This window comes from Opisthocomus hoazin, chromosome 6 (genome assembly GCF_030867145.1).
Source record: "Opisthocomus hoazin isolate bOpiHoa1 chromosome 6, bOpiHoa1.hap1, whole genome shotgun sequence".
Classification (NCBI taxonomy): Eukaryota; Metazoa; Chordata; class Aves; order Opisthocomiformes; family Opisthocomidae; genus Opisthocomus; species Opisthocomus hoazin.
In genome coordinates, this window is record NC_134419.1 from 23,028,895 (window position 1) to 23,055,596 (window position 26,702).

The 26,702-nt window shown below is 41.7% G+C and overlaps 1 protein-coding gene across 3 annotated transcripts in view; it reads left to right on the forward strand.

Annotated features, from left to right (window-relative positions):
- Positions 1-26,702, forward strand: part of VAV3 (vav guanine nucleotide exchange factor 3) — a 203,619-nt gene that overhangs the window by 147,820 nt on the left and 29,097 nt on the right. For all 3 annotated transcript variants that reach the window (XM_075422241.1, XM_075422242.1, XM_075422243.1), the window contains exons 20-21: positions 10,574-10,710; positions 20,636-20,701. In XM_075422241.1, the coding sequence (XP_075278356.1) occupies positions 10,574-10,710; positions 20,636-20,701 (203 nt within the window). The remainder of the gene's footprint in view (positions 1-10,573; positions 10,711-20,635; positions 20,702-26,702) is intronic.

A 26,702-nucleotide genomic window follows, 5' to 3' on the forward strand; every position in this document is an offset into this window, starting at 1 on the left:
GTAAACCAGCTCCTGCTCAAGTACTGAAGTACTCAAGTACTTCCCTCAAGTACTGAATACCCCCTTCCAATAGTGATCCACTTGCCAGGATAGCATACAAAATCGTCACTGAAGGGATACCTCTCCCTCACGCCTGACAGAAGCCTCCTCCAGAGGCTGAGGACTTGTTCCTTTTTCCCAATGGCCTTGTCAATGCCCCCTTCCCTGGCCAGGGATCCCAGCTGCTGACTTCCTTGCCCTCTAATTCCAAGCTGCTGGCCCCGTTATCCCAGCACCGCAGCAGCCAGGTGGCAATGTGTTCACCAGGGTGGCAGCTGAAATCTTTACGCATGTCTTGCAGCTTGCTCAGGGACAGGGACCGGGTGATGATCTCTGTCTCTATTTCCCGCAATGACCCTGGCTCATTGTCATCCCTCCCGGAGCGATCTGATTTCTTTGCATCTTTCTTTAGTTTTACAGGAGCGCCTGCTACTGGCACAGGTTGGTCATTGGGCTCAGCCGCGATGTCTGCTGCTGGAGCTGGAGCAGCCACCGTGCCCGCTGGGGAAGCCGGGGCAGCCCCTGCGGCCGTGGCAGTGGCAGCGGTGGTGCCGGCTGGGGGGACTGTGACTGTCTGCTGGGCTGGAGGGGCTGCAGGGCCGGCTGGGGGGGCAGCGCCAGTCGCAGTGCCTGCCGCTTCGTTTCCCCCCCCTTTCCCCTTTAGGGCACTGAATTGTATTGAACAAGACTCAGTATGCATGGGGCAGACCCCAGCATGTGGCGGTGATTTGTGTCTCTCTGGAGTTCCCAGGGTGGCAGCACACTTTTTGCAGCTATTTTACTAGTTTGTCCGGATTCTGCACTTGCTCAGGGGTGAGTTTCAGAAACACCGGGGGTGCCCACAGCCCTAGATACTTGCCATGCTGTCCCACACACCCAGCCACTCACAGCTATCCAGCCCGGGGCAGGTCTCTGCACGATACTCTTAACTACTTGTTTAACCCTAAACAAAACCTGCAACCCATTCAGGAGGCATAACAAAAGGAGAGTGCTGGCCTGAGCATCCCATGGGTATCTGAAATTCTCAAAAGCTGTTAGGACTAGCCTGAAGGAGAGAGGGGGGGTGAAAGAGTGGGCGAAAGCATCCCCTGCAGTTTTCCCCATAGAGAGGGTTCGATTATTAATAAATTCAAAGAGATAGCACCCGAGGTATGGAAATGACTGCAGTGCTGCATGCAAATACAAGCTTAATTTCATGCCCATTGATGTTATGTCATAAGTTGATATTGTACAGTACAGCAAGATCGTCGTCCTGGTCCTTTTCCCAGAGGTAATGAACAGCACGGCAGGGAACACATATAGCAGGTATGGGTTTACATACCACAGCCACTTGATCAAAGTCAGAAACATTTTTACCAGTGACTGTTTAACTAACACAGTAAACGCGTATAACAATCTAACAAAGCTGTTTTAACACCCTCTGCTCAGCCCTGCTGTTATCCCTGCCCCACGCTTGGGCGCCACATTTAATGTTATAGTTTGGCTGTGGCCGGCAACAAAAGGGCCACACGGCTGCTCTGCCGCCTCTCCCCCTGCTGGGGTGGGGAAGAGAATGGAAAGAAATGGGCAAAAACTGGTGGGTGGAGATAAGGGCAGTTTAACAGAACAGCAAACAAAGGAAACAGTAACAACAACAACAATACCAATATGGAGAATACACAACACAAACTGCAGAACCCACAGAGCCGCTCTCACCGCCCGTGCCACGCACACTCCCAAGCCGCGACTGCCTTCCCGCTGCCTCACTCCCCCCAGCCCGAACCCGGCGTGGCAGCACATGGTGTGGAATACCCTGTTCTGTGCATCCAGGTTGGGTCAGCCCGCCCAGCTGTGTTCCCTCCTGGCTCCTGGTGAAAAAGTCACACAGTTTCAAAGATGTAATCATGTAAATTGAATAAGATAGCTAGACTTGTTTATTTTCCTTGTAATGAACTCCTGCTGTGATCTGCAACTTAGTTCCAAGTTTTGTGTGGATCTTACCTGGAAAATGGAGATACAGCTACTTATGAGGAGGCTTTTTGTTGAAGATCAGGTCTACAAAACCCGAAGAAGCAACAGGACTTCTTGAGTTGTGGTGTTTTTCTGTTTCTGGTAACAAGTTGTTGATCAGACTGTTAGCAGACAGATTTTCCTCCCACACATCTTCATTTTAGATGATGGTTGACCATTTTTGCAGAGATCTCTGCCAAGACACAGCTTATATATGCAGCATTAAAGAGAAATGGTGGAAATTTGAGTCTTTAAATAATTATAGAAGATTTGACAGATAGTAAAGGACTGGAGGGAACCCCGAATGTTTCTTCAAGAAGGGTTTTAAGGAGGTACAAAGGTAGGAACAGTTGATGGAGGACAGTCATAGGGCTATGACTGTAGAGAAAAAAAAAGATTTCTTCAGTAGTTTTATTTGTCCTGTAGTATGACAGTCTTTAAATCTTCTGTTTCTGTGGAAGTGGAAGAGAAGTGTGAACAATCAGCTGTGGTATGGAGTGCATTATGAATTTGTCATCTGAATCATGACATAGTGAAGATTTTTGTGCTGCCCCCCCCCCCCCCCCCCCCCGCTTGTGAGTTCTGTGGTTAAGGAAGAACACCCTGCCAGGGCTGATGTACTTACACACCTTTATAAACGGAAGCTGAAACAGTTGAGTAAAGCTCATGGTAACTATTAAATGTTTTAATAATCAGATTTCTGAAGTTGTTTTATTTAAAATTGTGTCAAGCAGCAAACTCAGAGGTTGTGGTTAGTTGTATGAAAAATATTGAGAGTTTATTGAACACTATTCGAAGACAGAACAGGTAAAGAGAAGGCAAACAAGTGAAATATTCAAAGCTGATTCTTAGGCACTGTCAGCATTTCAGTCATCTTGCCTGAACATAAGGCTTATAAGCAATATCTAATATTAGAACTTTTAATTATGATGATATACAAAAATTATAACTTAAGACTGGGAGAATTAAAAGTTCAATTAAAATATCTTCTTTGAGGTGTGTCCATGTACTTATTAATTGTATTAATTTTGTCCAGTAGTAATTATTTAAATCATTGCTACTCTGAAGACTGTGCTGTCATGCTGTAATTTGTGTTGTAACGGCTTGGGCTAAAAGTAAAAAAAAACCCACTTATTTTCTCTCACGTTATTAATAGACAGCCCTAGAAACTGAATCTAAGTGTTTTTTGTGTGAGTGATTGTGTATTGTTGCTTTTTGTATGTCTCCTCACCAGCTGAGAAGTCCTTCTGGACAAGTTTTGCCTTTGGCAGAAACTGTAGAAAGCTATTGACTTCCACTGGTTGTGGAGACAGATGACACCAGTTAGGAATTAAGAACCAGCTCTCTTGGTAAATGCAAGAGAGGAGAATCCAGTTTACTGTTAAGCCTGCAACAAAATAATTAGGAACAGCAATTTTAAACACTGAAGCTATCTGAGCTGAATTGAATACTGTACAGAGAATGCCAAAGGGCTTTTCGTATAGTCCGTGCTCAGAACAGAGCTTCCCTTTAACTAGCTTTTAATAATAGCAGTATTGAACCAAGGTGTTGCCAAAAAAAGTGGCAAAGCTGCTGGTCTTTGTGTCATGGGTGCTCAGATCGTGGGTATAACTGTCCATATGCTCTTCACACTGCTGTTCTTATCAACCCATCTGTTTTCCTCTTTTTTAATAATAACTCCTTGTTACTTTATTATCTACAGTTATGCTTCTTGATCTGACACCTTACAATCTAATTTTACTTACCATGGTGTAAATACTAATATTGGATTTCTTTGCTTTTATTTAAATACAGGGTGTCCTTTGGCTGTGTGTCTTTAGTTAGTGCTGTTAATGTGCTTCATGACACTGTGGGTCACTATTCAGACATTTAATCCAATGAGACAATGAGATACTGCTGTGGGTTACTTTGTCCCCATTTCCTGGTTGGAGGGTGAAGATGGCTCGAGATGCACCTACTCTGAGATTTGAGATGGAGTATTTCTTGTGATCTTTTCCATGGAAGGCTTATCAATCCCTAAATGTCAGTCTCTTCCTCAGCAGAGCTGCATTCCCTATTTTTGTAGCTACAAAAATATGAACCAAAAAGTTTAAACCAAGTTTACGGTGTCTAAACAGACACCCAAAACGCTCTTTTAGTGAAAGAAAGGACAGAATTAGTGAGACTTCATGTCTTTTGCTATAGGAAAGGCAAATGTCGTAGTGTTGAGATTCTGGAAACATTAAGATGTGGCCTTGTCAGAGAGTCTAAAATTCTGTTCCACATTTAAAGCCTTATAAAGTCAGGAGGCTTTCTTCCATTGTATTAGTGGTTTTTATATCAGGTTATAAATATTTGGTGACCAAGCTATGTTTTCCCTAGAGAAAAAAAAAAAAAAAAGTATTCATATAAGACTCATATTAGCTAGGAATGGATATTTAATGCAGACAAAGCTGATTTGCGTCTTTGTGCTAATAAACTACAGTATATCCACAAATTCACCTTTGAACCCTGGTGTTCTATACTCTGTCATTATTCTGTATGTTTAAATGATCCCTGTCCAAAGGATAAACCATATTCTGTGTTGTATGGAAATAACAGAATCAATTTTGACAGATAGAAATCATCATAGGGTATGCATTATGCATGTTGTTAGCAAAAAACAACATTTTTTGAATCTCTGCATGAAACTGGGGGTCATTCCGTGCCATTCATAAATGCAGAGCTGCTGTAAGGAATACAAGTAGCTTATATGTTCTCATCATTTAATATGTAATAGGTATTGTAAGTTATTATGTACTATGTTAATTCTAAAATTTGACCTTCTTCCTTGACTCATAACTATGAGATGAAGTACTCAAATGTGTGGTATCGTTTATGAAAAGCTTTATTTTTCTATAATGTAGCCAAATTGGTACTTTGTAAACCCTGACTCTGGCATGGTTTCTGCTTTTCTCATGAGCTACAAGTTAGATCATCAATTTGTTAGGTCTGTGACCCAGAGCTTGGCAATGAAGTCTTTGCTAGGAATCCTGAGGTTTTCCTGGTTTTCAAATGAAGTAAATTTCAGCTATTTATTGGTGGAATAACCGAGTCAGTTTGCTTTTTGATTTCAAGGTTGCAAACTGCCAGGCTGGTTTTACATCTTTAGATTAGGAAGCTTCCTGACAAAGGGTTTCAGTCGTGGAAGTCTGACCTTGCGGAAGCCAGTGGGATTTTTGCCATTAATGATGACAATGCATGGCTGAAATTCTGACCTTGTCCTTTGTGTTGGAGTTTTGTCTGCTTTTAAACATATTAATGAGCAACATTTTTGTGCTAGAGACATTTCCAAAGTTTTCTGCAGCTGTCAGGTACTCTCAGTACTGTAGCTGTGTACATCACAATGGCATTGTCCTACTGCTTATTGTATTTCATGTTTTCGTCATTAATGCATAATATTTCTATGCTGTTTCTGTAACAAATAATCCGTAATTACACTTAAAACATTTCAGATTTCTGTAACATACTGCTTTTTCTTTTCCTCTTTATTATATTGCAGCAATTATTCATGATTCTTAATGAGTATTTTTGTGATGAATACATGTGCCAATTAAGAATGAAATGTCAGGATAGACAAGGAAAATATTCTAGATCTTGTCTGTCTGAACTTCCGTAAAGCAGCTCGTATACTGCCTCAGTGGAATTGATCTGTTGTGAGAGGAGGCTATAAGACCTTGGATCATTTAGCCCAGCAAAATGAAGGTTAAAGGGGGTATGATTGCTCTCTATAACTATGTTACAAAAATAAATGCAAACAGGGAAAAGAGCTATTCAGACTGCTACCTTGAGATGGATATAAGTTTGCTGTGAACTAATTTACTCTGGAAAGTAGAAGATTCTAAATGCTCAGAGAATAAAGTTCCAAAATCAACAGTAGGAACAAACAAATTAGTTTTAGGGTAAGTCTGCTAAACAACTGAAAGTTTGTGTGAGCTGTTTCCTGTGATAATGATGGATGGGACTTGATACATCACATTCCAATGTACTTTGTATAGGTTAGGAGGTGAAGGGCTGACCAGATTCTGTCCAATTAAATGTACACCATCTCAATATCAATCCGCTAAATTTTTTCTGAGCTACTGTAATGAAATCTGTAATTATATGGTGAAAAGAAAGTTGAATATTCTGTTTGGAGGTCTTTGACTCTCTAACTGCATTTATTAACTTTTCTGTACCCCATTTATTTCTTCTGTGCTTAATGGTGACATAAGGAAAGTTCCATGAGAAGAGCATTTATCTATGGAAAAATAGCTATTCTGGAATAGTATGTACCTGTTTCTGGTGGATTCAAAGATTTTATTTAGTCTTTTGTTCTTGGAAAAAATGATTTTTAAAAAATGTTTAAAATCATGTAACAGGGACAGGTCCTGTTGATGATATTTTCATACAACTGGTAAAACACATTAGTTGCACATTCAGTGCTGTTATATCTTTGATCATTACAGGCTGTCTGTGCATGTCTGGTATTGCTGATATTGAAATGAGTATATTCTCTGTGACTTGGACACTCCTGTTGTTGGAGAGCGAATTTACCTTCAGTTCTTGTACTTTGAAGTAAAAAGTGCTCTTCAGAATCTGAGTCAAATCTAATCTGTGCTTAAATTATTAGCACCAGAAAATTATTTCCCTTGTTTATATGTGCATCTTTGATCAGTGGCCTTGAAACTAGCACACAGTATCATTACTAAAGTAGGTGAATTAAAGTAATACAGTAATTAATTAAATCACAATTTTCTTCTGTATTATTGCAATGTGTGAGAATCCTAACCATGTATCCCTTTTATTACAGATGCTGGTTTATGTATATGTGGTGATAGTGCAAATACGTTGTACTAGGCAGCGTGCATTCGTAGCAATGACAACACCAAGCACAAAACACTCCTAAGTAGATCAAAGACAACAATTGGATAGAAGTTGGTAGTAAAATCACAGTAGAATATGATTTGTTGCTCACCATAGTAGAAAGCAGCTGTAGCACATCAATGCAGTAGTTGTCACAGTTTCTGTAGGCATTAGGGCGAAGAAGTTTTAAGAAGGGATGTGAAGCAAGATAATGAACTCTGTTAAGTCTAAGACCCTAACCTGAAAGCCTATTTAAATGAATACGATTTTTTCTAGTGATGTCAAGAGGTGTTAGATCAAATCTTCCAACGTTGTATCTGCCAAAGGATTTTTATAATCAAAATTGCTGTAGGATTTTGCAGAATTAAGCATATGGAATTATACACAAGTGTTACAGAATCACAGAATCACAGAATATTAGGGGTTGGAAGGGACCTCTGTGGGTCATCTAGTCCAACCCCACTGCTGAAGCAGGGTCACCTAGAGCAGGCTGCACAGGACCGCTTCCAGGTGGGTCTTGAATATCTCCAGAGAAGTACAATCTACAGCCTCCCTGGGCAACCTGTTCCAGTGCTCCGTCACCCTCAGGGTGAAGAAGTTCTTCCTCATGTTCAGACGGAACTTCCTGTGCCTCAGTTTGTGCCCATTGCCCCTTGTCCTGTCACTGGGCACCACTGAAAAGAGTCTGGCCCCATGCTCCTGACACCCACCCTTCAGATATTTATAAGCATTTGTAAGGTCCCCTCTCAGCCTTCTCTTCTTCAGGCTGAACAAGGCCAGCTCCCTCAGCCCTTCCTCATAGGAGAGATGCTCCAGTCCCCTCACCATCCTTGTAGCCCTCCGCTGGACTCTCTCCAGTAGCTCCTCATCTTTCTTGCACTGGGGAGCCCAGAACTGGAGAGAGTACTCCAGATGGGGCCTCACTAGGGCAGTGTGGAGGGCAAGGAGAACCTCCCTTGACCTGCTGGCCACAATCCTCTTGATGCATCCCAGGATCTCATTGGGCTTCTTGGCAACCAGGCACACTGCTGGCTCATGGTCAGCCTGTCATCCTCCAGGACACTCAGGTCCCTCTCTGCAGAGCTGCTCTCCAGCAGGTCTGCCCTGAGTGTGTACCTGGTGCATGGGGTTGTTCCTCCCCAGGTGCAGGACCCTGTACTTGCCCTTGTTGAATTTCATCAGGTTCCTCTGCCCAGCTCTCCAGCCTGTCCAGGTCTCGCTGAATGGCAGCACAGCCTTCTGGTGTATCTACCACACCTCCCAGTTTGGTGTCATCAGCAAACTTGCTGATGGTACATTCTAACTCTTCATCCAGGTCATTGATGAAGAAGGTGAATAAGACTGGGCCCAGTACTGACCCCAGGGGGACACCACTAGTTACCGGCCTCCAACTAGACTCAGTGCCGCTGATGACAACCCTCTGAGTTCGGCCATTCAGCCGGTTCTCAATCCACCTCACTGACCACTCTGTCAGTGTTCTAGGCGTGTTATGTTTTAACAGGGATTAATTCTGAGTTACTGTTGGAAAAGTATTGCTAGTGGACACAGGACGAATTTTTTCCCATGTTCTCTTGGCCTGGTTTTCAGAGATGCCAATAGTCGTAATTACCAGTTAAATAGAAATAAGAAGTCAGTTAACATGTGTTTGTGATGAATAATTTCAGAAGCTTAAAATCTTTATAAATCCCCAGGGTCTGCACCGAAAAGTGCATGAGAGTGTTTCTTAATTATCTTCTGATGAGATCAACACAAAAGTGGTGTTTTAAATATGCTGTATCTGTACACTAAAAATGTGATAAACTAAATCACTTGATACAAGGTTTCATAATGTAAATAGCTTTTTGTGCATTTGTTTTGACCTCCAAGTATGTCTCTAAGTTGAGTGCATGCTTACGGTTTGTTTATCACAGATGCAGAGCTGAGGGAGTTTCCTTGCATTAGGACAAAGTTGTCACCTTTGAGTAGGTAACTGTATGCAGCATTGCTTCTGTTTGCCATGCAATAGATGCAACATTTGTTGATGCTGAATCAGTATTTGAAAGCATGACAGCCTTCAGCTGAAAAATAAAGCAAAGTCTAGTATTTACCTAGGTGGAATAATGGTTTACTAGTAATTAGGTGCTCATTTTATGTGTGCCAGATAACTTGAAGAAATATGAAAATTATGGTATCATTTGAGTTGAGTAACATAAGCGCTGATATTACTTTACTTAATGTTTCATTAATACTTTGGATTAGTATTTGTTCTTAAACACAGAGAGTAGTAATTATTGAAGGTGATCTCTTGTCGTACACAACAGATGTTTTGTATTTATTGCCACTTAAAAAAGTGGTGATCTTGCAAGAGAAATAGGTCTTTTGTAGGCTTGTTGATCCTTTGTTGCTAGAATTGAGTTAATCATGACTCTCCAATAAGAAACTGGTTAAATATGGCAGCCCAGCTACCTTGACTTTGCGTGCTTTCACGCTTATTTGTATTTATCAATATATATTCTTACAAAATCTTACTTAACAAAAAATTTTCTGGTTAGGATTATAAATGGATATGCCCGCTTATTTGTGGCGACTTTTAACATCCCATGTGCAGTTAAAAACAGGGAAATTACTATCTAAACTTTTATTTAAAGGTATAGGGAGAGCAATTAAAAATTACATCTGTTAAAGTGATGCTTTCCATGGCAGTATAAAGAGTTGGAAAAAAAAAAAGCTTTCTGAAAAGCTTTTAAGTCTTTACTGTGTTTGTTATGGAGTGAAGGGTACTTCACTTGATTGCGAATATTCTTGTAATATCACAGCATGCTCTTTTTGTGCAATACACTAGCTGTCCATAATGCTTTAAGAGTTTCTTTAAAAAATGCCATTAGAGTTATGAAAACATGGAGTTACAGTACCCACAGTTTTCTCTTCCGGCTGAAATCCCGCCCCCCATTTGATACATGCTTGTGGAGGGCACTTGAACTGTAGTTATAAACAGTGATTTATTTCTTTCTACAGACAGAGACACATGTTTGGGGAAAATATTTTGTGTCTCAAGTAGTGGATTGCTCTCTTTAAAAAAAAAAAATTAAAAAGTCACATATCGGCTGTCTAGATGCAGCCAGTATTGATGTGGAAGGGCTAGTGTGCAGCTAGAATTCTTGTCTTGAAAATGAAACCGTAAACTGAACCAGGCTTTGCTATGTGTATCCAAAAATATTGTCAAAAATTGAAAATTAAAAAAAAAAAGAAGAAAAAGTCTTATGAGAAGCATAGATGGATTGTCATCCTTATGCTCTCGGACATGGTCTTATCAGCAGTAGGCTTTTTGGTAATACTGATCTAAAGCTTATGAAATTGTCCAGATTGGTGTCTTTGATACTAGTTCGTCACAATTTTTGCCTTGAACTACAAAGATATGTAGAGCCAGGGGTGCACATGTAGATGGAAGAGCCTCCATAGACATGAAATCAACTTTACCCAAAGAAGACAGGAGGACAAAGACGTTTTATTTTTTTTCAAAATAGTTCTTTTCTATTAGGTTGTACATGGTATAGTAGTAAGGCATTGCCTTAGACAGGTGCCTGTTAAAGACATAATGTCTCCGTTGATTGATTGCTTTTGTGGTCTTCAGATTTTATGAATTGTCATTAAGTAAAAATGTATGCTGACTTATGTTTTGTTTGTTTCTTTTTTGTTTGTTCAGGTTTACCAAAAATGCAAGTCATTCGAAACTACAATGGAATACCGCAGCCAATGACACAAGATGGACCACCATTGCATATCCAGATTGGGGACACCATTGAACTAATTAGAGGAGATGCACATAGCTTATTTTGGCAGGTATTGTATCATGTAGCAAAGGGCTATATTCCATTAGTCCCAGATATTAAATTCTTATTGATATATTGCTCTTGTAACTTTTTTCATTTAACAACAACAAGAGAGTATCTTTGTGTTTTACCCCCAAAAAATGTTTAATACAACTATTTTTACTTTTGAAGTGCCAGTAGTTCCTATATTGTGTAAAGCTTCATTCTTGCATCCTTAGAGTAAAAGTCCTGGTGGATAAATCTGCAAGAACATGGCATTGGTAGCAATCCTTCTAGTGAAATTATAGGAACTAAGGAGAGCGTTTGACACAAACCTCAAAGTCCTGTGAATTTGCAGTCACTGCTTCTCTAACATAGCATAGCTAAAACCTATATTGGCAAAACCTAGTTATGAGTAGTAGATTTATAGAGGAGAGAAATAATTCTGTAAAACAGAACCACACCAAATCTTCTTGATGACCTCTCAAGTCAGTTAAGGGCAGTTTTTTATGTACATGGGAAAAGTATATTCAGTTAATGGCAAAACTCAGCATCACGTGATTCATGTCACTATTACTGTTACTGAAATTTCTTTTTAATTGAGAACTATAAACAGATTCAAAATGCTGTCTTGCATTCACTTTGAAGATAAATGCATTAAAACAGGTCTCATTTTTGTTGATTTTTTTCTTAATTATTTGTACTATAATCCTGTGTACTACTGATACTATTGGATAAATGGAAATAGAACTAATTAGAAGAACTTCCAACGTATAATGGAACAACAACTGGGAAGAATCTGTTGTTCTCTTGATTTGTTGTTCCTGTGTTTGTGTTTTTTTTTTTTCTTCGAGGCTAAAGAGTATAATTATAAAAACTGCCTGGACTATTACATGAGTAAGGACATACATGTGTTTTTTGCGGGTTTCAGTTAGGGATTGAATCTTCTCCAAACTCTTCAGGACTGAATGAGTGAACTCTGTTCCTGTGCCACTGCATTGTCCTGAGCAACATTTAACCAGAGGAATTAATAAACAATAGAATTGCTTTATTGCTTTATCTGTTAGCACCACATGCCAAGCCCCCCCTCCCGTTATTTAACCAGACCTTAGATATTTCACATGACTAAAACCAGATTTTTTCAAACATTGGTTGGCAGATTTTGGCCTATGTAGTTTTATATGCAGGGCTTGGTTCTACAAGGGCTTGAGTTCTGATCCAGAGAAGCATTTATGTGCACACTCTTGATTTGTGTCTGGCTGGAAGGTAATCATCTGACTAACACAATTAGTACAAGCCAGAATTAGTTGCACCTAGTAGGACTGATTCTGTTGCCGTGTTGGTATACATCTGTCAACTCAATCTACTGGAATTTGTCTTAGAGGTTATTTGTACCTATCATGCTAAAGAATTTAGCTAGAATCACAGTGTGTTTAAATAGCGGAAAGTTTGTGAGGCTTTTTCCACAGAAGCTTTAGTTTAGTAATAGATTTGAATCTTGATAGAAATTGTCATCTCCATTAGCATCATTCAACAAGGTTTTTTTTTTCTCACAAGCTGTCTTGTCATAGACGTAGACTGCTTAATACAGATTTTCACAAGTCTTGTAATGACATCTGCATTTTAAAATGCATATTAATAAAAAATCTGCAAAACAGAATTTGTATTAAATTCTGTAAGCTGTATTCAAGAGAAACTGTAGAGTATAACTTGCAAGATATTAGAATGGATTTTTAAGTTGACCATCTCAGTTTAGAAATTCAAGTGCTTGTAATAGATAAGCATGTGTGGTTTTAAGTATATTTTTTTCATTCTTTACAGTATATCAAATAAACACCACAAGTTACTAAGCAATGCTTAAGCTATAGCTGAAGTGCAATCAAATGTATTTTGATAGATGTTAAAATTCTGCTAAATTAGTGTTTGAATGATCATATAGCAGTTGTGGTAAGCTGCAGTAATTCAAGACCATATACACATATGGTACCTGTTATGCAGTCTAGAAAACAGGAAAATAAGGATTTTTTTTCTTTACAAAACAGCAGATACTTTTGAGAGGCAAACTGAGCAATCAGAAAGATAGTAAGATGGCTGAGATAAGCGTTTCTGGATTCTGTGAATTTGCTTTATGCCTCTTCAAGTGGTATCATCGAAAACCTAAGCTTTCTTCAAAGAGAGTGTGTAATGTAGGGAGGTTGATAGTGTCACAAGTTATTTTACTCTCCTCAGTTAAACACCTGGCCACATACAGAGAAACATGGTCAGAAGGATGCTGATACATGCATCCCCTTTGTGCATGACTACTTTTCTTTGCTCAGTCAAGGTGCAAGACTAGAAGAGCCATGCTGCTTGCCTGGCTGGTGCTTGACTATCACCACTTGCAGAATGAGATAAGAAAAGGAAGAGGGGCTGGGGCTGGAGGACAGAGAAAATAAAACTTGGTGTTTTAAATGGAAATTTCAGACCCCTTAACCAGAGCATTACTAGTTGTTTCAGCTGTAGTAGTGCAGCTTTGAAGTAGGCAGATTTTTATTATAGATGTGAATATTTCTCTCCTCTTCTGAGGCTGGTTAGAGTAAATTGGTGCCTGCTTAACCTGAGGGTAGGCTTTCAGGGGTGCCGCAATGCCTGCCGTAAGATACAACGTAATTCTAGTTTCAGAGGTTTGCATTGCATTTACCTGCCATCCTCACGCAATCATGTTTCTCAAGCATGCCAAAAGCATACAGATATTTCCTGAGCTGATTCTTTCCTTTTTCAAAACAGCTTTTCTTTGATGCAGATTAAACACATATCAAGCAATAGCTATTACAGATGTACTTTCTAAGGCTTCAGTAGTTAGTGGTCCTGCTGTAAACAGTGAAAATGTGTTATGAATTAGCCTCTAGTCTTGCTGAGACTGTCATTGAAGGAAATGGACTGCAGGGCTTCATTTGCCCTTATATATATTTTGATATGTAATATAATAGTTTAGAAACACAATGTAATAGTGTATACATAATAGACATTGTAAAACTAGTTCTGTCCAGTTATTTGCTTCTGCGTTTATAATGACCATAAGCCATTACAGAGCTGTGTTCAAGGGAAATACTCACTCATCAAACAATAAGCAATTAGCAAGGAAGACGCAAAGTAGAAAGAAATAAGTAGTAGAAATGGAAGTATGGTGGCAAAGTAATTTTGCTGTTGTTAATGAGTTGATGGATCTCAAATTTTGAAAGTAGATCTTAAATTTTGAAGTCATCATCTGACAACAGGTCATAGTTTTATGTATGAATGACACCAAGCCTTGATGAATTTAGCTAGGATTTGTGAAGTAAACAAAATAACCTAGTCTCCTGAGGACCTGATCATATTATTCATATGAGCTCATTTTCTTTCAACAATGTGTAATAAATCAAACCTTGTTCTGTTTAAGGATTTGCTTTTATTTAACTAACAAAACCATCTGCAGTTATCTCATGTGAAGCTCGTCTTCAGAAGATAAAGCCTTTCTTGGGTTATCTCGGTTCTTGTTAAATTCATGGTATTGGTCAAAATGCAAAGGCAAAGTTTTGTACTGGTCACTGTACTTAGGAATATTTTGTGTGGTGAGAGAGTCTGTCCATGTGACTACTGCTGCTTTTGCTTTGCTCTTGGTGTACTGTCCATAGAATGCATACTTCACTTGTAGCCTCTCCTAGCCCAACAAAGCGACACATATGTGTCCAACACCTGCACAGAACAGTATCTTCCAACAGGTGGTGACATCTTAGGAAATTGTAGGATAATTGCTCGGGGAGAGAGCATTTGTTAATACTGTACCTCTCATATAAGTCTGTCCACTGATGATGTAGTTTCTTACTGCTTCATTTCAATGAATCTTCAGTGTCCTCCAGATGATTTGTTTATTGCTGCAAGTGCCATTGACTTGTTACCTACAGAATACTTACAGTGAAAGTGCACATATGTTACAATACAGCCTATGGATTGAAGTTCAGTTTCCTTATTCTGAATGTGTATACATTATAATGTCTGCATTATGGTAATGATTTAACTAGTACAGATGACATCTAATCCCATCATCTTTACTGCTCTGTTGGGTTTTTAAGATGCAATTCGTATCACAGAATCACAGAATGGTAGGGGTTGGAAGGGACCACAGAATCACAGAATGGTAGGGGTTGGAAGGGACCTCTGGGGATAATCTAGTCCAGCCCCCCTGCTGAAGCAGGGTCACCTAGAGCAGGCTGCACAGGACCGCTTCCAGGTGGGTCTTGAATATCTCCAGAGAAGTACAATCTACAGCCTCCCTGGGCAACCTGTTCCAGTGCTCCGTCACCCTCAGGGTGAAGAAGTTCTTCCTCATGTTCAGACGGAACTTCCTGTGCCTCAGTTTGTGCCCATTGCCCCTTGTCCTGTCACTGGGCACCACTGAAAAGAGTCTGGCCCCATGCTCCTGACACCCACCCTTGAGATATTTGTAAGCATTTATAAGGTCCCCTCTCAGCCTTCTCTTCTTCAGGCTAAACAAGGCCAGCTCCCTCAGCGTTTCCTCATAGGAGAGATGCTTCAGTCCCCTCATCATCCTTGTAGCCCTCTGCTGGACACGCTCCAGTAGCTCCTCATCTTTCTTGAACTGGGGAGTCCAGAACTGGATGCAGTTACACTCTAACTCTTCGTCCAGGTCATTGTTGAAGAAGTTGCATAAGACTAGGCCAAGTACTGACCCCTGGGGGACACCACTAGTTACAGGCCTTCAACTACACTCGGCACTGCTGATGACAACCCTCTGAGCTTGCCATTCAGTCAGTTCTCAATCCACCTCATTGACCACTCATCTAGCCCACACTTCCTGAGCTGGCCTATGAGGCTGTTATGGGAGACCGTGTCAAAAGCCTTGGTGAAGTCAAGGTAGACAACATCCACAGCTCTTCCCGCATCTACCCAGCCAGTCATGCCATCGTAGAAAGCTATCAGATTGGTCAAGCATGATTTCCCCTTGGTGAATCCATGTTGACTACTCCTGATCCTCTTTTCCTCCACTTGCTTGATGATGACCTCTAGAACGAGCTGCTCCATCATCTTTCCTGGGATGGAGGTGAGGCTGACCGGCCTGTAGTTCCCTGGGTCCTCCTTCTTGCCCCTTTTTGAAGACTGGAGTGACACTGGCTTTTCTCCAGTCCTCGGGCACCTCTCCTGTCCTCCAGGACCTCTCAAAGATGATGGAGGGTGGCTCAGCAGTGTCATCCGCCAGCTCCCTCAGCACTTGTGGGTGCATTCCATCGGGGCCCATGGATTTGTGGGTATCCAGATGGCATAAGCAATCCCTCACACCGTCCTCCTCGACCAAGGGAGGGTCATCCATTTTGCAGGCTTCTTCTCTTACCTCCAGAGCCTGGGATTCCTGAGGGCCAGCCTTAGCACTGAAGACTGAGGCAAAGAAGGCATTCAGTAACTCCCACCTGCTCTGCATCCTGCCTCACCAGGACACCCACCTCATTCAGCAGAGGCCCCACATTGTCCCTAGTCTTCCTTTTGCTGCTGATGTAGTTGAAGAAGCCCTTCTTGTTGTTTTTGACATCCCTTGCCAGCTTCAATTCCAGGTGGGCCTTGGCCTTCCTCGTTGCATCCGTGCATGCTTTGACAACATTCCTGTACTCTTCCCAAGTGGCCTGTCCCTCTTTCCACATTCCATGGACCTTTCTCTTCCACTTGAGCTCCGCTAGAAGCTCCTTGCTCATCCATGTGGGTCTCCTGCCTCCTTTTCTAGGTTTCTTTCTCAGGGTGGTGCACCGCTCCTGAACATGGAGGGAGTGACGTTTAAACAGCGACCAGCACTCTTGGACCCCCCTACCTTCTGGGGCCCTGACCCATGGGATTCCTCCAAGTAGGTCCTTGAAGCGGCCAAAGTTAGCTCTTCTGAAGTCCAAGGTTTTGATCCTGCTTATCGCTCTGCTTCCTCCACACAGGGTTCTGAAGTTCACCATTTCATGGTCACTGCTGCTGAGGCTGCCTCCAACCTTCACATCCTCAACCAGTCCGTCTTTGTTCATTAGTACAAGGTCCAACAGAGCACCTCTCCTTGTTGGCTGCTCCACCACTTGCATCAGAAAGTTATCATCGATACTCTGTAGCAACCTCCTGGACTGCATGTGCCTAGCTGTATGGTCTTCTCAGCTGATGTCAGGGTGGTTGAAGTCCCCCATGAGAACCAGGCCCTGTGACTGTGAGGCTGCTTTCAGCTGCTTGTAGAAGGCCTCATGAACTTCCTCCTCCTGGTCAGGTGGCCTGTAGTACACACCTACAATAACATCACCCATATGAGGCTGTCCCTTAATTCTAACCCATAAGCTCTCAACTCCTCCTTCGTCTGCCCCCAGGCAAAGCTCAGTGCATTCTAGTTGCTCCCTCACATACAGAGTAACTTCACCACCTCGCCTTGTTGGGCTGTCTTTCCTAAAGTGTGTGTAGCCATCCATGGCAGCATGCCAGTCATGCGAGCTGTCCCACCATGTCTCTGTAATTGTAATGAGATTATAGCCCTGTGACCGCACACAAATCTCTAATTCTTCCACATATCCCTATGTACTGCTAACAGTATCTAAGTCAGGTAATGTAATGCTGACTCTACTTCATATTGTCCCATGGTCTGGTCTTTCTTTACATGCTACAGTTTCTTCAGTGGCTGTAATGTGACTTTAATTTTTTTATTTTTACTTGAGGTCATAGAACAGCTCAGTTTGGTACATTTCAGTGGAGACTGAAGCATTAAAATGTCTGCAAATTAAAGCTAGCTTTCATTCTATGTTTTGGGGTGTGCAAACACATTTCTGGAAGAACAATAAGAGATAATCATGTGTCCAGACTGTATTTCTTAATTGCAGGAGGAAGCACTATAAACATTATGAAACACTATTGAACATTTGAAATTATGTGCCTTTTTTGCACTTTCAGAAGGTAACAAAGTGATCTGTCCCTGAGCTCATCAAATTTTGATCTTTGACTGCTTTCTAGTTGTTGAGGACATATGTTGCATGATGTGTCATTTTGTTCAGCTTCTTTTGCTTTATATAAATATTTCTCATGAAAAGCAATGGTGTGTGGGCACATACAAAACTAGTGTTCAGTTGTGCTCCTTCAAATGCTTGTTCTCATTAATATATCTTATTCAATGGCTGGTCAAAGAATCACAGAATCACAGAATGTTAGGGGTTGGAAGGGACCTCTGTGGGTCATCTAGGCCAACCCTCGCGCCGAAGCAGGGTCACCTACAGCAGGCTGCAGAGGACCTTGTCCAGGCGGGTCTTGAATATCTCCAGAGAAGGAGACTCCACAACCTCCCTGGGCAGCCTGTTCCAGTGCTCCGTCACCCTCAGGGTGAAGAAGTTCTTCCTCATGTTCAGACGGAACTTCCTATGCTTCAGTGTGTGCCCATTGCCCCTTGTCCTGTCACTGGGCACTACTGAAAAGAGTTTGCCCCATGCTCCTGACACCCACCCTTGAGATATTTGTAAGCATTTATAAGGTCCCCTCTCAGCCTTCTCTTCTTCAGGCTAAACAAGGCCAGCTCCCTCAGCCCTTCCTCGTAGGAGAGATTCTCCAGTCCCCTCACCATCCTTGTAGCCCTCCGCTGGACTCTCTCCAGTAGCTCCTCATCTTTCTTGCACTGGGGAGCCCAGAACTGGAGAGAGTACTCTAGATGGGGCCTCACTAGGGCAGTGTAGAGGAGAAGGAGAACCTCCCTCGACCTGCTGGCCACACTCTTCCTAATGCACCCCAGGATCTCATTGGCCTTCTTGGCAACCAGGGCACACTGCTGGCTCATGGTGGCTCATGGTCAGCCTGTCGTCCTCCAGGACACCCAGGTCCCTCTCCACAGAGCTGCTCTCCAGCAGGTCCGCCCCAAGCCTGTGCTGATACATGGGGTTGTTCCTCCCCAGGTGCAGGACCCTTCATTTGGCTTTGTTGAACCTCATCAGGTTCCTCTCTGCCCAACTTTCCAGCCTGTCGAGGTCATGCTGAATGGCAGCACAGCCTTCTGGTGTATCTACCACACCTCCCAGTTTGGTGCCATCAGCAAACTTGCTGAGGGTACATTCTAACTCTTCATCCAGGTCGTTGATGAAGAAGTTAAACAAGACTGGGCCCAGTGCTGACCCCTGGGGGACACCACTAGTTACTAGTTCTTATTGACTGTGATATCACTTACTATTCAGATAAGATTAGTGTTGTAAATAAGTATCACTTAGATGCGAGACTGTGTCAGAGGTCTGCTTATAAGTTAAGTGTAATTCAGAGGGATTAATGTTTTGGAAGTAAATAGAATATGTGGATGCAAAGAGTAACCTGTATTCAAGCAGGTAGTGGTAGAGAGGGCAAGGAAGCTTTGCTGAGCACAGGTTCAGATCTGTAAGATTTTTACTTGTTTGCACATAATTCTTTTTTTAATATCACCGCTATTCAGCATGTTATAACTTAAATACGGTTTAACTGTTTTTCTGTCTCCTTTGCCTCCTCTGCACTTCTCTGCACCTTGGTAAAGGTGGTAGTTACTGGGGTCACTATCTGTATGTGATAAATTGCATAATGATTTTCCTAAGAAAATGATGCAATCATTGTCCTTAGGGTATGACAGTCAAAGAATGTTTTCATTTTTTCATAAACCCTCATTATTTTTTGCTTTGACATTCAGCTCCACCCTGTTTGAAACCACTGAATTTTGTTTTTTGTGGTGGTATTACGGTACAATTACACATTTAGTGTTACAGAAACAAAAAAAACTAAAGCCCCAAAGAAATTCAATGTCTGTTTCTGAACACTTTTTCCTGCTTTAATTTTTATGTTGCTGCTATTCCATGAAAATTAAACATAATTTTAAAGATTACAGTGCTTGTAAAGTACTCATTCTTACTCTCATTGCCAAATGCTGATAGCGTATTATGTTTACAGTCAGCATAGTAAATTTAATGGAGGTGAGGCATTTATGTGCTTTTAAAAATCTGTTAAATGAAAACATTTGTTTGCCAAAATACACATTTTCGTGCCTTCATTTTATATATCTGTGTTTAGAAATTTTAGCTATGTGCTCTGTTCTGCTCTAAAATATGTGGTCAGCATGGTCACAGCCAAATGTTTGCTAGGACTAGAAAAGTGTTTTTGTTTTACTGTTCTGTTTGGCTGAGGAAGTGTTCTTCAAGAGAGTTTGGTCATGAAGTGTGAGCTGCTGAGGCATGGCTCTCTGATGATGAGTCACCTTTGGCCCTTAGAAGCCTAGAGTAAATTGGTAATTCTGCAACTTTGCGGTATAAAGGCTTGGTTTAGGCTATGCTGGATGCATTTCTGCAGCTGGTCTCCCAGTTGTGTGGGCGCATCTACAGTGTGTTGTGAATGTATCATGGTGTTAATCTTTAATTCTGTTAGTATTCTCAGGTCCACCTGATTTCTAATGATTTGCATCACTTATGGAAGTCCATAACTGTAGAACTTTGTATGTGAATTGGCTGATGGATTGTTAGCTTTAAGTTCCCGTTGGAGTCAGTGTGGTTTCTCAGGTGCTGCAACTGCTGCTGCATGGTAGTGTAGTTGTTCTGGGGATCTGTAATGTTGCAGTGTGGAATCTCTTGCGAGAGCGGTGCCAGCTGAGGAGAAAGTAACTTGAAAGGAGATAATTAATGTTAATGAAGATATCAGTGGCAGACATTGACAGAACTGGGAATCACAACCCAGGCTCTAGCCCACTTCTTGCATCCCATCTCTCAGAGCTCTGAGCTGTATCAGCTATAATTACTACTTAATTATATAAATAAGGAACCCCAACAAGAACCACACAACTGTTGAGTAACTCTTTATTAGAACAGCATTTTATTTTAAAGACTTTGATACACTCTTACTGTCCTAAATCCCTGTGCATGTATTTTTATTTACTATGAATCCCTATTATGTCTTAAAAATAGAAAATGCTTTTTTTTTTCTAGGGCAGAAATCTTACAACAGGAGAGCTTGGATTCTTCCCAAGTGATGCAGTAAAGCCTAGCCCATGTGTAAGTACAATTGTTTAATTCTGTTTGTCATCTTACAGAAAAACTGCCTAGTTTATATAACCACTTTATTCATCTTGCCTTATGAAAAATCATACTATTTCTAGTTTCTTTGTGTTTTCATGGTATGTTCAATATTGCTTAAAATATAGCAGGCTAGTACTTTTGGTTACTGGATGTAAATAGGACATATCAAGAAAACATATCTGAGAAGCAGATTTAACTTTTGGGAATATTAATAAATTGAACTGCCTGACGTGTTTCCAGAGTATAGAACAAACACATTGTGTGTGAAAGTGGCCTTTCTTCCTTCCCCAGCACTGAGAATGCTGTGGTTCTAATCTATTCCTCAGTCACTTTGGGTTGGAGAGAGGAATTACACCGTAAGTAGCGAGTTTAAAAATGTGTAAGAGTAAAATTAATATAAAACTTGGAATTCAGAGTGCTTGATAAATTTTATCCTCTCTGTAGGTGCTTACTTGCCTTGATTTCATACAAGGATGTTCTCAATCTAGAAAAGTTCAGGATAACAATTAGAAAAAATATTTTATAATATGTACTCAAGAGTTTGGTGTACAGATGTGATGATGCATTAATATACGGTATGTTTGCTCCTTCATTCTCTGCCCTCTACAAAACTGTGAAATTAATTGATGTAAACCCATAAAACCAGTTGTGAATTGTATTTCTTACTTTGCTTTAAGACAGCTTTAACTTTTAACTTGATTTGCAACAGTTTGACTTATTAATAGAATTGCTTTCATTACGGCGGTCGAGATACGCCACTTAAGTGGGTGGAATCGGCTGTTAGTGGCTGCATTTTGATATGCCTTTAAGGCATATATTGTGCCTTAGTTTCTAAAATAAATATACGCATGATCCTAAAGAATATAAATACATTAGTATATCACGAGACATCTTTACTACACTACATTTTCAGAAGAGACATGTTTACTACCCTGTATTTTCTGGATTTTGTTTGAAGAGTGATGCACAGAATATTTGTAGATACAAGGTGTGTTAAATTGGGTGAGAGAACAGATCTGGAATAAAGATGAAAATGTTATGTGAACAAAGCTTTCTTCTCTCCACCCCTTGCTCATTTTAAAAGTGTTTTGGTTTAGCCTGGATAAATGCCAGGTGCCCACTGAAACCACTCTATTGCTCCTCCTCAGCTGGACAGGGGAGAGGAAATATGATGAAAGGCTCGAGGGTCGAGACAAGGACAGGGAGAAATCACTCACCAGTTACTGTCATGGACAAAACAGACTGAACTTGGGGAGAAAAGGGAGTTTGATTTACCACCAATCAAATCAGAGTAGGATAATGAGAAATAAAACTAAATCTTAAAACACCTTGTTCCTGGGCTCAACTTCACTCCTATTTCTCTCCCTCCTCCCACTGAGGAGCGCAGAGGGACGGGGAATGGGAGTTGTGGTCAGTTTTTCACACGTTGTCTCTGCCACTGCTTCCTCCTCAGGGGGAGGACTGCTCACACTCTTCCCCTGCTCCAGTGTGAAGGTTACTCTCACAGGAGACAGTTCTCCACAAACTGCTCCAACAGAAGTCCTTCCCATGGGCTTCCCTTCTTCATGAACTGCCCCAGCGTGGGTTGCTTCCATGGGATGTAGTCCTTCAGGAACAGGCTGCTCCAGCGTGGGTCCCCCACGGGGTCACAGGCCCTGCCAGCAAACCTGCTCTGGCGTGGGCTCCTCTCTCCATGGGGCCACAGGTCCTGGCAGAAGCCTGGTCCAATGCAGGCTCCCCATGGGGTCACAGCCTCCTTCAGGCAGCCATCTGCTCCGGTATGGTGTCCTTTCCATGGGCTACAGGTGGAGATCTGCTCCACTGTGGAACTCTGTGGACTGCAGGGGATAGCGTGCCTCACCATGGTCTTCATCACGGGCTGCAGGGTAAAACTCCCTGCTCCAGCATCTTTAGCACCTCCTTCCCCTCCTTCTTCACTGGCCTTGGTGTCTGCAGAGTTTTCTCTTTCACATCATCTCACTCCTTTCTCCTCACTGCCATTTTCACTGCAGTTTTTTTCTTCCCCTTCTTAAATACGTTATCACAGAGGCGTTACCACCGTTGCTGATTGGCTTGGCCTTGGCTGGCATTGGCTCTATTCGACATGAGGGAAGCTTCTCGCAGCTTCTCACAGAAGCCACCCCTATAGCCCCCCCTGCTACCAAAACCTTTCCATGCAAACCCACAACAAAACTTCCCATGTCATGGTGTTGCTGTCCTGGACACAGACAGTACCTGCTACATATTGGCGTTAGGTTCTTGAAGCCACCCAGTTAGTCACTGTGTAGTATCATTGACAGCAACTGTAGCAACATTTTTAAGAACTACCATTAGACTTCAAAGCAGAGGAAGCAGGATATCCAAAGTAAGGAAAAACACTGCTGGGGTTTTGTGAAGGTTGCCTTGTAGTGATAAAGCTTTCTGCTAAATTTAGAAATACACTATTTAGAGGAGTATTGAAAATAATAACAGTTTTAGAGAATGAATAAATATTATTCATGAAATGTTACCAATCTGTGTCATGATCAGAACAAAAAGATAAATTGATACTTCACCACTGTTAACTTGGAAGGATGAAATATAAACATCTTATTATGATAAATGATGCAGTTAAAGATTCTGAAACATCAATCAGGTTTTAAACATGCTATAACTTTTACTGTTATTATTAAGTCTAGCAGTCTTTACCACCATCTGATATAAAAATGCCCAGAAACAGGAGAAAACACATACATCAAAAGACTTTAGGAATGAACATTGAATGAAAAACTGCTGAGCTCCAGGATGTCTGTATTCCAAACTTTTCACAGATGTACCTATAAATAATTTTTTCCTGTTTGCAATAAGTAGTATGTGTCAGCAGACATTTTCTGCACCATATGAATAATATCTGGTTCTTCCTAGCTTTCTTCTAGTTTTCTTATTTCCATAGAATCATTGGATATGTAGCACAGTGTGAGCCAAGAGATTGTGGAATAACATTTGACTTTACTGTATTTCATGATAATGAACAACTTTTGTTTTATATGTATATATCTATCTGTCCGTTCAAAATTAATGAAAAGGACTACTCACCTATTGTTTAACTGCTCTGGATGGACTTAATCCAACTTTGAATTTTTATATTCTTTCCAACATAGTAGGACTACTTGACAGATTAAGAATGTTTATTTTTTAACAATTCTTTCTTCTACTGCTGATAGAATGCATGTTATTTAATTAGTCCTATGAGGGATAATACAAATTATTAAAGGTGCAGTTCTTCGGTAGAGGAAATTATTGAAATATCTCGCAGCAAGTAAAGACTCTGTAAATGCCTAGTTGGCCTTGAGATATCTCATTTGGTTACTTCACTAAAACATTTGTCATAGGAACTCTTTGTCAGCATGGTCATAATCTGTTAACTTTTTTTGAAGTCTCACCATTAGAATCAGAGGTGCCCGAGTAACGCCATCAGTAGTTGTAGGGATATGAAGTGCCAGTGGTAGTACCTGGCAGTGTGCCACCATGTAAAGCAGGGCGTCAATAAACTGAGTGGCAGACGCTCTCTATTAATCCCCGCCCTCCCACCAGAGGAAAAGAAAAGGAGGAAAAGAGAGAGAGACTTACAAATTGAATATAAAAAGTTTTACTAATAATAGTAATAATAATAATAATAAGAGTAATAATGCAAAATATACAAAACTGATAGTGAGTTTCCTGGAGCTGGGTGCCAGGGCGGTGGTGTCCCATGAGCAGCTGCCAGGCAGCACCAGGAAGTCCCAGACTGGCTTCAGCAGTAGGCAGGAGCTGGACTCAAGAAAGACGGATCGGAATATGGATCTGGATCGCAGGCAGGAGAACGAGCAGGGTCCTCTTTGGAAGCTGGCCATGGACGAAGAGAGTGAGTCCCTCGTGATCCCCCAGCTTCAAACTGAGTAGGAGGTGTATGGCATATGGAATACTGCATTGGTCAATATCGGGTCACCTGTTCTGTCCACCCTTCCCCGCAGCATGACCTTTTACAACTCCTCACTTGCAGGACCTAAGAGATCTATTGATGACCTTGGCTGCTATAGTAATAATTATAAACAGGGGCCTTTTTCTGCTTTCCTTTCCTACCATTAGCTTAGTGTAACTACAAACATCAGGTGTTCTCAGCTTTGGAGTGGACACTGTCTGTAAAATATGCAGCCAGCTTCAGAAAAATGCAGTTACTTAGAAGAAATTAGCTGTAAGGAAGATTCACTAAAAGAGAACTGGTTCTGTTTTAACCAAAACCAGGACCCCTGCACTTCAAAGGGTTTTTGCATACCACCAGCACTACAAATGCCACTGTTTGAGAGCCCTTTGTTTACACTGTTTGGGAGTAATGCATGTTTCATTTTTCTCTCTTGTAAACTAGAGTAACTTAATGATTGTTTTAACCCCTGAATAGATTTACTGTTGTGCAAGCTGAACGTGTGACCCTGGTTTTATCACAGAGAACTTTAGTGTGTTCCATACTAGTGTCTGCTTTGTTATTTAGAAAAAATGTAAGTTTTGGGCTGTCCTGTAAAATTCACAATTTCATCATAAAAATCTTAGGTTGAGAGGCATTTGAGTAACTGTTTATGTATTTAGTTTGAATGACCATTATGTCAAAGGCAGTAAGCAGAGCTTTGTGAACTCTGCAAATTATGATTCATGGAAATGAATCTTAACAGTGCAGTAATGGAATTTACGTCTTAAGTCAATTTAAAGTTAGCCAAAACCCTATCCTGTCACAAAACCTTGAGCAGTTTGTTTCATAGAATCATAGAATCATAGAAAGTTTTGGGTCAGAAGGGACCCCTAGAGGTCATGTAGTCCAATCCCCCAGCAGCGAGCAGGGACACCACTAACTAGATCAGGTTGCTCAGAGCCCTGTCCAACCTGGTCTTGAATGTTTCCAGGGATGGGGCGTCCACTACCTCTCTGGGCGACCTGTTCCAGTGTTTCACCACCCTCATTGTAAAGAATTTCTTCCTCATATCCAGCCTAAACCTACCCTGTTTTAGTTTAAAACCATTACCGCTCGTCCTGTCACTGCTGTCTCTACTAAAAAGATTGTCCCCATCTTTCCTATAGGCTCCCTTTAAGTACTGAAAGGCTGCAATCAGGTCTCCCCGCAGCCTTCTCTTCTCCAGGCTGAACAAGCCCAACTCTCTCAGCCTGTCCTCATAGGAGAGGTGCTCCAGCCCTCGGATCATTTTTGTAGCCCTCCTTTGGACCCGCTCCAGCAGTTCCATGTCCTTCTTGCGCTGAGGATTCCAGAGTTGAATGCAGTACTCCAGGTGAGGTCTCACCAGAGCAGAGTAGAGGGACAGAATCACCTCTCTCGACCTGCTGGCCACACTTCTCTTGATGCAGCCCAGGACACAGTTGGCCCTCTGGGCTGCCAGCACACATTGCCGGCTCATGTCCAGCCTTTCGTCTATCAGTACCCCCAGTTCCCTCTCGGCAGGGCTGCTCTCGATCCTTTCATCCCCCAGCCTGTATTGATAGCCCAGGTGTAGGACCTTGCACTTGGCCTTGTTGAACCTCATGAGGTTCACACAGGCCCACCTCTCCAGCTTGTCCAGGTCCCTCTGGATGGCATCCCGTCCTTCTGGTGTCTCAACCATACCACTCAGCTTGGTGTCATCTGGAAACTTGCTGAGGGTACACTCGATGTCGCTGTCCATGTCATTGATAAATATATTGAACAGCACTGGTCCCAGTACGGACCCCTGAGAGACTCCACTCGTCACTGGTCTCCATCCGGACATTGAGCCGTTGACCACTACCCTTTGGCTGCGACCATCCAACCAATTCCTTATCCACCAAACAGTCCACCCATCAAATCCATGGCTCTCCAATTTGGAGAGAAGGATGTTGTGGGGGACCGTGTCAAAGGCTTTACAAAAATCCAGATAGATGACGTCCATTGGTTTTCCCTTGTCCACTCTTGTTGTTACACCATCATAGAAAGCCACTA